The 14,780-nt window shown below is 38.5% G+C and overlaps 1 protein-coding gene across 1 annotated transcript in view; it reads left to right on the forward strand.

The window, feature by feature from the left end:
• LOC107684513 (nuclear receptor corepressor 2-like) overlaps window positions 1-14,780 on the forward strand; it is a 172,704-nt gene that overhangs the window by 103,665 nt on the left and 54,259 nt on the right. Inside the window, exons 8-17 of the mRNA XM_016480786.1 lie at window positions 340-396; window positions 1,497-1,549; window positions 4,164-4,230; window positions 4,581-4,753; window positions 4,853-4,943; window positions 5,950-6,128; window positions 9,342-9,396; window positions 9,535-9,633; window positions 11,784-11,911; window positions 13,632-13,789. Of these exons, the coding sequence (XP_016336272.1) occupies window positions 340-396; window positions 1,497-1,549; window positions 4,164-4,230; window positions 4,581-4,753; window positions 4,853-4,943; window positions 5,950-6,128; window positions 9,342-9,396; window positions 9,535-9,633; window positions 11,784-11,911; window positions 13,632-13,789 (1,060 nt within the window). The remainder of the gene's footprint in view (window positions 1-339; window positions 397-1,496; window positions 1,550-4,163; window positions 4,231-4,580; window positions 4,754-4,852; window positions 4,944-5,949; window positions 6,129-9,341; window positions 9,397-9,534; window positions 9,634-11,783; window positions 11,912-13,631; window positions 13,790-14,780) is intronic.

Consider the following 14,780-nt stretch of genomic DNA (forward strand, 5'->3'; position numbering starts at 1 on the left):
TTTTCTTTCTCTTTCTCTCTCTCTCTCTCTCTCTCTCTCTCTCTCTCTCTCTCTCTCTGCATTTGAGCAAGACAGAACAGAATGTAATAGATTCTTCTTTCTTTATTGCATCTAATTGGATTACCTCTCCAGCCTTCTTTCTCTCTCTCTCCACTTTCCCAAAGAGAGAGGGGAGAGAGGTAGATGGCAGAGGGCAGTGAGTGTCTTCTGTCGAGAGCTCTATTAATAGTACATCCCTTACACACTGTCTTGTTTATGTGTGTGCGCTAGAGAGAGAGTTTAAGGTGTGTTGCCTTGCTGATGTGCCGCTGACATGTGTGCTGTGTGTTTTTTGAACAGAAAAAGGCAGAGGAGGCTCACCGGATCCTGGAGGGACTCGGACCCCAAGTGGAGCTGGTGAGTCCACATTTCTCTTCATATTTATTTTCCATTATCCTTCTTTCACACATCGTCCCTCTTTTTTTCATCAATCTTCTCTATTAAAAAAAGCTTATGATGTCAGCCGATGCTAATAGAGTCAATATATTTATTTTATAGCAGTATCAGTTCAGCTCGTGTACTTGCACAGTGTCAAGGGGTCAGGTGTCTCATCAGCTGATTATGTCAGAGTTGACGTTGACTGTCTTCAGTTTATGTCATCATATCCTGTGACAGCATATCTCACAGTCATGTTCATAATGTAGTTTTTCTTTGCAGTGTTACTCAAAATTTGTCACAGTGTTTAGCAGGTTTTTTCTGAAACGAATGAGCTGATTTCTTAATTCATCTTTTATTAATATGTGACCCTGGACCTCAAAACCAGTCATAAGGGTCAATTTCTCGAAATTGAGCTGAATAAATAAGCTTTCCTTTGATGTATGGTTTGTTAGGATAGGACAATATTTGGCCGAGATACAACTATTTGAATATCTGGAATCTGGAATAAAAACAAATCTAAATACTGAGAAAATCGCCTTTAAAGTTGTCCAAATATGCGATCATTGCATTTGAGGTGTATGAAAACCTACTGCTGTAACTTTACCTCCACAGTGTGAAATATGAACTCCTTCAGCCTGTGAGTCTGTGTGTGTGTGACTACATGCACTGCTGCCTATTTGTTTACAACATGGCTGTTGACCTTGTGCAGAGACTTTTGGCGCAACTATATTGATAATCGAGGTGATAGAACAGCCCTTCTGGTGCCACCTCTTTGTGATGCTTTGTGACAGAAGAGACACTGCAACATGTCCATTTTCCCCACGGAAAAATCCTTCGCTTGACATCTCAAACGAGTGTGTGATGATGATAGCAGAAGATTTTAGATGTGGTGTTGGAGAAGACACTCTTTTCTGTGTTTCTGGGCTTGGCTGAAAAATGGGACGGTAGAAAAAGAAGTTCTCCCAGAGCTGGGATGCATTGATGTGACTGCTGTGTGTGTGTATGTGTATGTGTGTGTGTGTGTGTGTGTGTGTGTGTGTGAAACTGAACTCCACTGCGTTCATCTGTCTACCCTACAGCCTTTATACAACCAGCCGTCTGATACCAAGCAGTACCATGAGAACATCAAGATGTGAGTATATTTATCTGTATCTCTTGCTCTTTCCGTCAAAACCAAAAACAACTCCATCCACTGAGAGACAGATCTGTAGCTTAAACAATTACAATCATGCGTATATGCCGCCTGTATTACTGCAGCGTTTATAATGATTGAGGAATGAAATTTAGAACTAGCATTGTAGGCACACAAGCATAGAGCCCAATAAATATTCTAATATTACAGTTCCTTAAATGTTTATTTAGTCCCTCACTTGCTGAATTTATTTTAATCTTCTGTGTAATTTTTAGCAGACAATTAATTTTTTTCAGTTCAACGTGTTAAAATTTTATAATAGTATATTAGTATTTATTAATATTGATATTAATATTAATATTAGTATTTAACGCAATTAATGCAGGGGTGGAGCTAGGGTTGGCCACCCCCTCACAACTGCTGCTTCTGTCTCTTTTTTTCTTGAAAAGAATTGCATTTATTTAGACACACAACATCTTTAAGACCACATCAAACGGGAGACTTTTCAGACATGTACTACAACTTCACCTCAGTGCCAGGTGCTAGTCAAACGAGTGCGGAAAAGGTACAGGTGATGAGGGAGCTTCAGTAAAACAACAGTGAACTGCGTTCAGATGAGATGTTGTCAGGCCGTATATCAGTAAAAACAATTTTTTTATGTCTCTGAAATGGTTTTCAAAACTGTCCTGGAGCACCCCAGCACTGTCTCCCTCATCTAACACACCCGATTTAACTCATCAGCTCATTAGTAGAGACTTTAAAGGAGCACTCCACTATTTTTGAAAATAGGCTCATTTTCCAACTCCCCTAGAGTTAAACAGTTGAGTTTTACCGTTTTCGAATCCATTCAGCCGATCTCCGGGTCTGGTGGTAGCACTTTTAGCTTAGCTTAGCATAGGTCATTAAATCTGATTAGACCGTTAGCATCTCGCTCAAAAATGACCAAAGAGTTTCTATATTTTTCCTATGGTTATGGTTTGATATGGCTAGGAACTATACTCTCATTCTGGTGTAATAATCAAGGAACTTTTTGGAACTTTCATGGTATGGCAGCAAAGTTCCTTGATTATTACACCGGAATGAGAGCCATATCGGCCTAGAAAATCGCAGCTTTTCATTTTCCGTCGGTCTTAGTACATGGTGTAACTACAGAAGAGTCAAGTTTTAAATAGGAAAAATATAGAAACTCTTTGGTTATTTTTGAGCGAGATGCTAATGGTCTAATCAGAGTTTTGCATAAGGCGAAAAAGTTCACAGATTTCACCTGTGTTCAAGTTGGTCAAATTCGCCGCGATGACCACCAGAAAGCTGCTTAGTTTGAAATTGACTTTGGTGTGAGCTATACTTCATACAGCTCTGCTTAATTGACAGTGGACCTTCTTTTGCAGGTGTGACCGTAATGTGACCGTACCTTTATTTATGGTGGTTAACAAATCCCCCACTTCCAATCTTTCTGTGATCTTTTGGGTTATTTGGCCTCATAATTTATAGACAGGCAAATATGTGTTTGAGAAAGATGTATTTCAGCTGTTCTTTGATCACACACAATTGAGGGTTTTGTTCTCATGAGTCCTTTATCAACCTGAGCAGCACCAGTGGGAAATATTTGTGTAATAGTTGATGTGTGGGTAGATCATGGCCATTGAGCTGCATTCTTGGTTCCATCACGTCTCGCACAGCAGCTAATCCTGCCATCTGCAGATGCCAAATAGGCATCTGCAGTGCCAGTAGGTGCAGTGCCACCTCTGCACCTACACGCCTAATCTCACTCGTACAAGTAAATACACAAACCAATGACTCAAAGAGATTCTGCCAAGTGCACCAGTGTCTCATCAAATGCACATGATACCAGGCTGATTTCCCTCGACATGTTGGCATAAATACGCAGTTTGTCTAAACTGCTGAAAGATGCACACACCCTCGTGTAGGACTTAACGCAAGATGCAAGTAAATGAATGGTCATGACCTCTGCCGTTTGAGAGAATAAATCTGCATGCAGTGAGAGAATTAAAGATGATTACTAATCTGACCTGCATTGCTAGGTAACTAGCTAGCTAACTCTCTTAAACACACAAATAAACAAACAAACAGACATTACACTTCAAAAGTTTGAGGTCAGTATGATTTTGATGTTTTTAAAAGAAGTTTCTTATGATCACCAAAGCTGCATTTATTTGATCAAAAATACATTAAAACAGTAATGTTGTAAAATATTATTACAATTAAAAATAACATATTCTATATTAATATATTTGAAAATATAATTTGCATTGAGCTATGTTATCTTAAATTTATTGTTACATTTTTAGTGGTCCTAAGGAATGTTGCTAGTGCCGTTTTTGCTGTTCCTTTTCCAAGTGATCAGACTTACAATTTCCGCCTGGTGGACAATAAAATAAGCCAAAAAAAAACAGACTTTGCATTTAAGGAGGGACCCAAGCCATATCTAGGGTCCTAGAACTATGCAAAATATGACTGCCTTTGCTTTCTGTCGCACAAAGATTGCTTACACTTGGACTCTCTTGTATATGCAAATATTGATGAGACACATCACAGCTGAAGTTTAGAGGTGGCATTTTATGTTGTTTAATTATTATGTATTCCCCTTTTACAGAAATCAGGCAATGAGGAAGAAGCTCATTCTGTATTTCAAAAGAAGAAATCATGCTCGCAAACAGTGGGTAAGTGAAAGCACTCAAATGCACACACAAAACACACAGCAGGATGGCACTGTTGCAGCTCGCAGTACCTAAATATTGGGCACATTTGTTTATTAATTACTAAGACAACAAGAATAGCCTTCCATAGGATCCCAATGAGGATCCCAGTGTTAGGAAAGAGTAGTTGAATTGATGTCATTGAATTGGTTGAATTGTAGTTATCGAATAATGGGGTTATTAAAAACTACACTGGAGCTGTTAGCATTCAGTAATTACTTTCATTCTAATGTTTCCTCTCTTGATGACTCTACTGCAGCATATGCTGTCTAGACTTTGATATTCATCCTTTATTTTCTGACTGGTGTGCTCAGGAACAGAAATTCTGCCAGCGCTACGACCAGCTAATGGAGGCCTGGGAGAAGAAAGTTGAGCGCATTGAGAATAACCCACGTCGCAGAGCCAAAGAGAGCAAAGTGCGGGAGTATTACGAAAAGCAGTTTCCTGAGATCCGCAAACAGAGAGAGCTGCAGGAGCGTATGCAGAAGTGAGTGGTCCTGTGTTGTTATGAGCTTTGGAGACATTTGCATGGTCATGTGTGGTTTCATAAGTGTATTTATATCTATATTTATGTGATTCACTACAGTAGAGTGGCTCAGCGAGGTGGGGGTTTGGCCTCAGCAGCTCGCAGTGAACATGAGGTTTCTGAGATCATCGACGGCATCTCAGAGCAAGAGGTAGGGCTGGAGCTTGAATAAACTCATTGTTTCCTGCACTGCTTTTCAGTGCCAAATCTACAGCAACGTAGAAGGAGAATACATTTTACCATAGTTGTGAGCTTGCAGTTTGAATTTGTGGAGATAAAACACTCTGTACCATGAATTAATGTCAAGACACATCTCTTCATATTGTGCTGTGCATTCGAAACCGTAATCTAATTAATACTTTTAATTAATTTAATATACAGTAAGCTGGCTCTTTTAATAAATCAACAACTCACAAGTTGAGCCATCTGAATTAATCTGATTCATATACTGAATGAACTTAGTGAGAATTTGGTGAATGAAGCAGTTTTGTGGAATCATTATCGTCGCTGACTGTTCATATGACAACATATAGTTAAAGATATGCCTTTGCAGCAGTTTTTTGTTTTGTTTTGTCTAATAAAATGTTAGTCAAATCATGTATTATACACTACCTTTTAAATATTTGGAGTCAATAAGATTTTTTTAAAGAAATTAATTTTATTCAGCAAGGATGAATTAGATTGATTAAAAGTGGCAGTAAAATATTTGTATTACAAAATATTTCTATAAAAAAATAATATAAATGCATCCTTGAGCATAAGAGACTTCTTTCAAAAACATCATAAAAGTCTTACCAAACATGAACAGTAGTGTTCATATGTTACCAAAACAGTATTTTATATACTAAGGGGCTGCAAGAACAATTATGGAGAAAATACTCAATAGACAAGCATATTCTTGAATGTAAAAGGATTGTGTGTGTGTCTGTCTGGAAAAAGTGCACAAATAGTGAATTAACAACTAAAGGTCTCTTACACAACCAGTTGGGTTTTGTGGCTGATGCACTTCCTAAACACAGACATAAGATTCAGTGGCCACATTTTTGCTGACTGTATCTGCCTTGCTTTTGGCATTACTGTTTCTCGGTTTCTTTTCGCATATTTCTTTTCATTTCATATTAGTGACTGCCTCTTCCTCTCTCTCTCTCTCACTGCAGAACTCAGAGAAGCAGATGCGTCAGTTAGCTGTGATTCCTCCCATGCTGTTTGATGCCGAGCAGCAGAGAATAAAGTTTATCAACATGAATGGGCTGATGGACGATCCCATGAAGGTCTACAAAGATAGACAGGTCATGAACATGTGGAGTGAACAGGAGAAGGACACTTTCCGTGAGAAGTACGTTCTGTCCTCATTGCATTGATGTGCATGTTGATTTTGCTTGAAGGAAAGAGGAGTTACGAAATCGGTACTAAAATGCATCAGCCTGTGGTTTAGCATCTCTCTCCTGGTTTTCAAGAGCTCAGCAGTTTGTGTGCATGTGGTTGTGTTTGATAGTTGGCTAGTGGTGCAGCACTAGGTGAAACGTGAACAGCTGAAATCTACATCAATGGGCTGATGCTGATGTAAGCTAGGGCTGGGCGGTATATCGAGTTTGTACGATAATATATGTTTATAAGGCGATATGGTTTGATATGGTATGTTTGATAAGAGCGCATCTGAATAATAGCAGAGGACATAGAGTGAGCTGCTGTGGGGAAAGTGCATAATCCAATTTATCCTAAACATGAGACATGCTTTATATTAAGGGCTTTAAATTAACTGGTAAGATATAGTTAACACGTATGATTTAAAGTGGCTCGCCCTGTCAGATGCTCTGACAGACTCGTGTGCTGCTGACAGATAGGCTACTTGTGCTGTTTAATGCTTTTGTGCTGTTTTCCTCAGTGCATAACTTACATTTCACAGTTATATTCTCCATCTGTAAATGTTAGAAAGTCATGGAAATATTTCCATTTTGCTGTCAGGAGCCTTTTGCATACAATTCTCTGCTAAACTTCACAGACTTAAGTGAACAAGCGTCGCAGCGCGCATGTGCGCCAAACAGATGGAGCACAATAGAATAAGATTGCAATAATTGTGAAACATGAACATAAGTTAACTAGCTTAAGAAAAAGGTTTTTAACGGGATGGCGGACAGCAGTGTAAGTAAAATAATAGATGTACCAGCCACGTTAAGTCCGAAGTCTGGACCCACTTCGGCTTTTATACCATCGATGGGACAAACAAAATCGACAAAGAGTAAGCAATATGCAAGAACTGCATTATTTGCATGTGCTCTAAAGCCTTGCCGGTTAAACGTTTAATTCATGTGCGGTTCTGACATGCACTTTTTCTGAGCATGTACACTTGAAGTGCGCGCAGACTAAAAAGTAGGGCTGTGCGATATGGACAAAAAAAACCTATCGCGATTTCTTTGATCAATTTTGCGATTTCGATTTTAATCACGATTTTGACACACACAGACATGCTTTACAGTCATTAATGCATTCAGTGTGAATTTGAAACATATTTCCAAAAGAAAACCAATTAGAGCTTTATCAAAAAGCTGTAACATGTCTCTAGAACAGACATAAGGCAAAATAATCACTAAGTAAAGGTGTAACAAAATGTCTCTACTCTCTAGAATAGACATATTGCAGAAAAAAAAAATAAAATCCCATGTCCAGGGATTTTTTTTTTTTTTGCCATGCATTGGTCATAGAGCTCTTTGTGGCGTTGCCTCAGATGTTGAACTAGATTTGTTGCGCCAAGTTCCACGTACTCCGTCTGCAGTGCGTATACAGTATGTGTATGCGGTGCAGAAGCAGCACGGACTCATTTTGCTTTCGCACAGGACACGTTTGCAGTCTGCTCCTGATCCGCGGCTACCACAAACACAACATTTATCCATTATTTTGATTTCAAATCCAAACATTGTTTCTGAAAATGCTTTTTCAGCATTGTGATTCACTTTTATGACAGTACAGTAATACAATCTTTCATAGACATATTCACGTTTAAATTCAATAAATATAACTTTAACTACCACCATGAGTGCCATCTATTATTGCCTTGTTTATCTAAAAGTGCACTTTTCCTTCTTTTAAACCTAGCCAAAAAGCCATGTGTTGACTGTGAAACAGTAGACTTTAATTAAATGCATTTATGGTGTAATCACTAAATTTCCGTGTCAATCCATGTTAATTTTTACCGCGAATAATGCGCTGTCACTTTAATTCAGTGCGTGCAGCACAGCAGAATTAGATTCCGTGCGGAAACGATCGCAGCATGACTGCTGCAGACGCACCGCTCCTGGAGCGCACTGCTGGACCGCAATCGTGTGCAGTGTGAACGCTCTGATCCGTTAACATGGGTGCGGAAAAAATACGCACCACAGACGGAGTGCGTGAACCTGGCGTTACGTTTGTATGCCCGCCTGGTCTGTTCTGTTCTCGTGCTCCATTTAGGCGCGCTGCATTCCGATTGGTTCGGATAGCATACTGCGGGAGGTCGGGGGCGCGGAAAATCGTGCTAAAAAGCGATTTAGAAATCGTGCACGCTCAAATCGCGATTTTATTACAATTTCGATTAATCGCACAGCCCTACTAAAAAGCCTGACAAACAGCACCTGATTACTGGACTAAGTTTATCTTTTGCGTCCGAATGTGCTAATACTGTCAAAAACACACAAGGTTTACATATAAGCACAGTTGGTTATGTCTAAAGTGAAAGTAAACAGTTGAGAGAAAAACGTGCCTGTATATTAGATGCGTGCAGCTCTTAAAGCGACAGCAGACTAATTGTACTAAACATGCTGCTGCTTTTCATTAAAGGGATAGTTCACCCAAAAATTTTTAATTCTGTCATTATTTACTCATTCTCATGTTGTCCCAAACCTGTATTAATTTCTTTCTTGTGCTGAACACAATGAAAATATTTTGAAGAATGTGGGTAACCAAAAAGTTGCTGGTCCCTGTTAACTTTCATAGGGGAAAAAATGCCGTGGAAGTCACTGGGGACCACTAACTTGTTTGGTTACCCACATTCTGCAAAATAACTTTTATGTTCAACAGAAGAAAGAAACTCATTCAAGTTTAAAACAACTTGAGAGTAAGTAAATTATGACAATTAAAATTTTAGCAAAATTTTCAGCAGTTTGGACTTGAATAAGAGAGAAAACCTGCACTTAACCTTTTCACAGGCATTTTGTTTTCATAGACAGATATCGTGATGTATAATTATAGGATTGTCTAGCAATATATCGATTATCACAGAATATGCACAGAATTGATATTATCGGTATCGTGAGTCATGTATCGTATCGTATTGTATCGTGAGGTATCTTGTGATTCCCACCCCTATTATTAATTGTGTCAGCTTGATTTTGTGCACATAATGTGGATAAGCCGCAACAGGCAAACATGACAGCTGAATTAATGCACTTTAACCAAAAAGGATGCTATAGAAAATTTGTTCAACTGAAATATCTAGCGAAAGAATTCAACTGTAAAATACAGCATTTGAAGGTTGTTTGCTCTATATCACAGCTCCTCCTCTCCCTCACTGCAGGTTTATCCAGCACCCAAAAAACTTTGGCCTGATAGCCTCCTTTCTGGAGAGAAAGGTACACCTGCGTTTTATTAATACCATCCTCTTCATCTCGTTGTTTGCACTGCAGGCAGTGTGCATGAATATGATGAGAGCGTATGAGCAGAACGAGTGAGGTCTGAAGTGCTCTGCGTGTGTGTGTGTCCTTCCACAGACGGTGGCTGAGTGTGTCCTGTTCTACTACCTGACTAAGAAGAATGAGAACTACAAGAACATTGTTCGCAGGAGCTACCGTCGCCGAGGCAGGAGCCAGGTGAGCATGAGACTACATCTCCCAGCATGCCCTTTGACGCTTTAATGCTGCATTTCATTCAAAGTCGGGTGTGAGATGTTCCTACTTGGAAAAGGATGTATAAAGAAACAAAACGCCAATGCTAGAATTGGTTTTTGAGATGTGTGATTATCAACAGAAGATCATTTATGATATTTTATACATTGTAAACAGGTTTATTATTGTGTAATGTTGCACAATGAAACACTGGTATGTTATATGCTTAAAGTCCCACTATTTTGCATGATGTCACCAAAGTCTCTGCAAAATCAATTGTAGACTTCTGCAAAAGAGTGTTGAAATTGAAAGTTCTGCAACAAGTGGTGTCCTATTGCACTTTCCAAGTAGAAAGCTGAAATTATGACTTTCCGAGTTGAATGGAATGCAGCATAAGCCCTGAAAAATTCAAGGATGTTGACTATGGCATTGTGCTATATTAAATTATATAAACATTGTTTATTTGCTTGTGGATCTGTCTCCTCATTTACAGCATGTACCTCATGATTATAGTCTTTATAGTGCCGGTGTGAATTCAGCTTGTCTTTTTAATGAGAGTGTTATTAAAAATAAATCAGCATGATTCTAATGAGTATCACAGGCGCACACTTCAAAGTGAGGTCAAACTATATGAAGTAATTATCTAGCTGCCGTTAGAGTCTGCAGTGATTCTCTCCTGATCTTACGCACTTATTAATTTCTGTACGTGTGTGTAAGATCACGCACAGAGAGATTCATGAAACTGTTGCATCGTGAATGTATGCAATGTTTGTGTTTTGTTTTGAAGCAGGAGAGCATGAGGTGAAGTTGTTAGAATGAGAGCTGCGTGTGTGTGTGTTTGTGTGTGTTGCCTGCAATAATAGCAATAAAATCTGATAGAATAATGAGCCCACAGCCCAAACACATTTGTTTTACTGGTCTTCTGCTGCTGGGGCGTTTCTGCTCAGGTCATTAAATATTGCCTGATCTTAATGGGCTCACATTAAAACGTTCTCAGCCTGTGCCACAAACACAGAAAGAGAGGGATACAGTGGGATGAGCCTGATGGGTGAAAGAAAGCATGAACAAAAGGGAGACAAAAAAACAGAAAGCAAGTTACTGTGTGGATGAGTGCATCTGTATATGTGTGTTTAACTGTAAATGAATAACTGAGTGTGTTCATGCAGCACTGTAATGAGGGATGTGGGCAGCTGACATTACATCTAATTTTATTGTTTTCAGATAAAACATTTTTTTTTTTGGAATCGAATGGTTAGCATGGAAGATTCATTTTGCTGAAATGTATTTGTTAAAATACCTTTCAAGTAAAATTTGGAAATTGTACTGTAATGTGGCTATCTATCCTCAGGTGAAATACAGAAGTTTGGGGTTGGAACAATTTTAAAGAAAGAAATTAATACTTTTAATCAGCAAGGCACATAAAATTGATAAGTAAAAGTGACAGTAAAGACATTTATAATGTTACAAAGATTTGAAAAACTTGAATTCCATTATGCAAAAACATTTATGTTAGCACACAATCATGTGGGAAAAGATGACATTCATATACATTTGTCAGCTTCCTGTTTGTGTGTGTGTAAGGTTATATGAGGTGCTGTCTGTCATATTGAAAAGCTCTGAGGCAGAATCGGAGCTTGGATATGTCGAGACTCTTTCACTCCATTCATTTGTACGTCCGGAGTCCCCTCAGATCCTGTCTCTGTCCCCTCTCCCTTCATCCTTCTGTCATCCATTTTCCCTTTCGTAGTAGCTGTAGTGGATCATACTCTCTCTTTCCTGACAAAAATAGATGGTTTATGTTGCCTCATAATTCAAAATGGAATTCTTATGTGAAGGAAAACACAGATACATAGAACTGAGGCCTGGGTGATAGGAGCACCACCTCCTCTTATGGGTGTTTTTTTTCCTTACAAAGAGATTTATAGAACAATGTCCTGGTTCCAGACAGCTTTTTTTTTTGTGCATCATTGGTGTACTTGAGCTTGCGAGTTAATTTTTCAATTGAATCAGGATGTCCATTTATTCCAAATGGGAGAGTTATGTTTTTTTTTTTTGGGTGGAAATAATGTTTTAGATGATTTTAATTAGATTTTAATGGTTTTAATTTGCTGTGTTTTGATTGGTTGTATTCACAGAATAACCAACAGACACAGCAACAGGTGAACCGCAACAACCAGGAGGAGAAAGACGACAAGGAGAGAGAGAAAGAGGGAGACCGCGAGGAGGACAATGCAGAGGGAGATGAGAAAGAGGATGGCATGAAGTGAGTATCTTTCTCTCTTTTACTCGCCTTCTCTCCCTCTCATCTCACACCTATCCATCAGCTGTTTTTTCATTGCATTTTCTCTCATCAAATCCTTTGAACCTGTGGCCCTACAGCTTTCTTTTTTTCTGTGATTCATCTTAAACAGTGAAGGCACAGTTATGTAACCGGCAGGTGGAAAAAGCATTCTGCTGACTTGCCACTCATCGCTGGTGCTAAAGTCCTCCGATTCAGAGGGGGTTTGCGTGTTACAGACTCTAGGATAGAACTGTGGTCATGATACCAAAAATTGGCTAATACTACTTATTTATTTTTTTTCAGTGCCACATCAAAAACTAATGTGCATTTTTATTTTATTTTATTTTAAGTTACATTAGTTTAATGTAATTTCATTTAATTTACAGTTACTTTCAATTAAACATTGATTCAAGTTTTTCAAGTAATCAATAAAGTAAACAGTAATAAAAAAAACAGGTTAAATATATTTAATGCAAAAATGTGTATATAAAATAAAAATTAAATATATTCATTCAAATATAGCTATTTTAATAAATATATTTTATTTTTTGGTTTATATAAACATTTAAAATAAATTAATTTATTCAAGTTATAAATAGCAAAAAACCTGTGACTGGGTTTGTCTTTTTCTTCTCAATATTGTTATTTGATTAATATTAACAGCATAATAAATTGGCCCTTTTGACATTCCAAGTAGAAACACAGCCTTCTAGTTTTCACTAAACAATGGCTATGTACAGATGCTGTTCTGTATCATTTCAGCCTAATTTATTGAGCTGTTAGTTTCTGAACACTAGTTCACTCGCAGGTGCACACTGTATTTATATACTCTTGGGAAGTACAGGTAACAGTGTATTAATCTAAACTAAACCTGTGTAGTCAGCAGTACTGTAGGGTGTGATTAAAGCACATTAGCACTGGCCCGAATACACAGGCCTGAGTATACGCCCAAGTATGCCAGCTATACATTAAATGAGTGCATTAAGCCGAGTCTGTGCATTTCTCTGACTTTTCCCCTATGATTCTCACAACCTGCGGGCACAGCTGCTGCTCCTATATTTAGTACTGTATCTGCAAGATGGATACTGTGCAGGTAAGATAAATGAGGGTCTGCTCATCCCACAGCCACTTCCTGACACTGTGCCGTACTGCTGAAGGGGGAATACACTAGCTAGTGAGCCAGCATTTGCATAGTGTGTTCACATTCATATATGGTTCATTTTTTTGGTTCTGTGTGTACTATCAGCAAGTTACCTTACAAATATTTTTTTCTAATAGGAATGCTCTGATTTAAATTTTTTTAGAAATGTACCCATCATCCGTCTGTCTGTCTGTCTGTCTGTCTGTCTGTCTGTGTATCTATCTATCTATCATTCTGTTTATCGTTCTAGCACTCTTATCAATCGTTCTAGCATTTTATCTATTGCTCTATTTTTTTGCCTGCTTAGTGACATTATACATAATGTATATATTTTTTTAAAGATTCTGTGCTCTTGAAACCCATCATAAAAACAAGGATATACTCGAATTGAGGTAAACATGCCTAATATAAATGCTTTTCAGTATTGATGTAATCATATTGATATTGATAAAAAAAATTCAAATGATGGATGATAATCAAACATGGTGTGTGAATAATTTTGCTGCGATAAGAGCATAATGCGACTATGACAATGATTTTTTTTTTTTTCTGTTCTTGCAGAGATGACACCTCTGGTGAGGACGGGGAGGAAAAAGAGCCTCCTATAACCGCTAAAGGCCGGCGCACTGCAAACAGCCGAGGACACCGGAAAGGACGAGTCACTCGCTCTATGACCAATGAGCAGGAAGAAAACACTTCACCGCTAAGCAGTGAGCTGGGTTAGCACACACTCACATACCATTGACTTTTTTCAGTGTGTCTCTGAGGTCATATGTGTTCAAATGAGTTCTTTGTTTTGCTCTGCAAATTAACTGTGCACAACCTTTTATTGTATAACATTGTCCCACTTGTAGTTTTATAACTTTCCCAAAATTGTGCTTCATTTAAAAACGTCCCCTATTACAGCATAAGGGTCAAAACACTGCCTTACTAATGTCATAAGAGCTTGAGTCATTTTCACAAGTTTGTGCTTTGTGCTTTTAGTTTGGATTAGTTTTAAGTAATTTAAAGGGGTCATATGATGCGATTTCAAGTTTTCCTTTCTCTTTGGAGTGTTACAAGCTGTTCGTGAATAGATAAGATCCATGAAGTTGCAAAGACTAAAGTCTCAAAACCAAAGAGATATTCTTTATCAAAGTTAAGACTCTGCCACACCCCCCTAAAACGGCTCGTTCTAACACGCCCCCACATATCTAGGTCACTATGTGGGAATATTTGCATAATGTGCCCAAATGTGCACGCAAAGAAAGAAGGCGTGGTTTCAGTAACTGCAGTTAGTGTTGTGTGTGAGAGAGAGAGAGAGAGAGAGACAGCATCACATCACAGTAGAGTCAGCTGTCTTAACCGCGGCTTGTGTACTGCATCATTACTGTGTCTGTTCCCCTTTCGGGCTTGAACTGATGGTAAAACTAATGACATTATTTACTGTCTTTACATTTATTTTGAAAGATGAAGCTCGCGATTATGGTAAGGGGCGTTACATTTCCGACGAGTGCTTGCGGTGTTCGGCCAATCACAATGCACTGGGTCAGCTGGCCAATCAGAGCAGACTGCGCTTGTCGGAAGGAGGGACTTTGTAGAAAACGAAGCGTTTGAGAGAGGCGGGGCATAGAGGACCTACAATAATGTACAGTATTTGAAAAATAATGTGTTTTTTGAACATTAAAGCATGTCAACATATTCTGTTACACCAAATACACAAAATAATGA

Source organism: Sinocyclocheilus anshuiensis, unplaced genomic scaffold, assembly GCF_001515605.1.
Source record: "Sinocyclocheilus anshuiensis isolate Anshui unplaced genomic scaffold, SAMN03320099.WGS_v1.1 scaffold1, whole genome shotgun sequence".
Taxonomy (NCBI): domain Eukaryota; kingdom Metazoa; phylum Chordata; class Actinopteri; order Cypriniformes; family Cyprinidae; genus Sinocyclocheilus; species Sinocyclocheilus anshuiensis.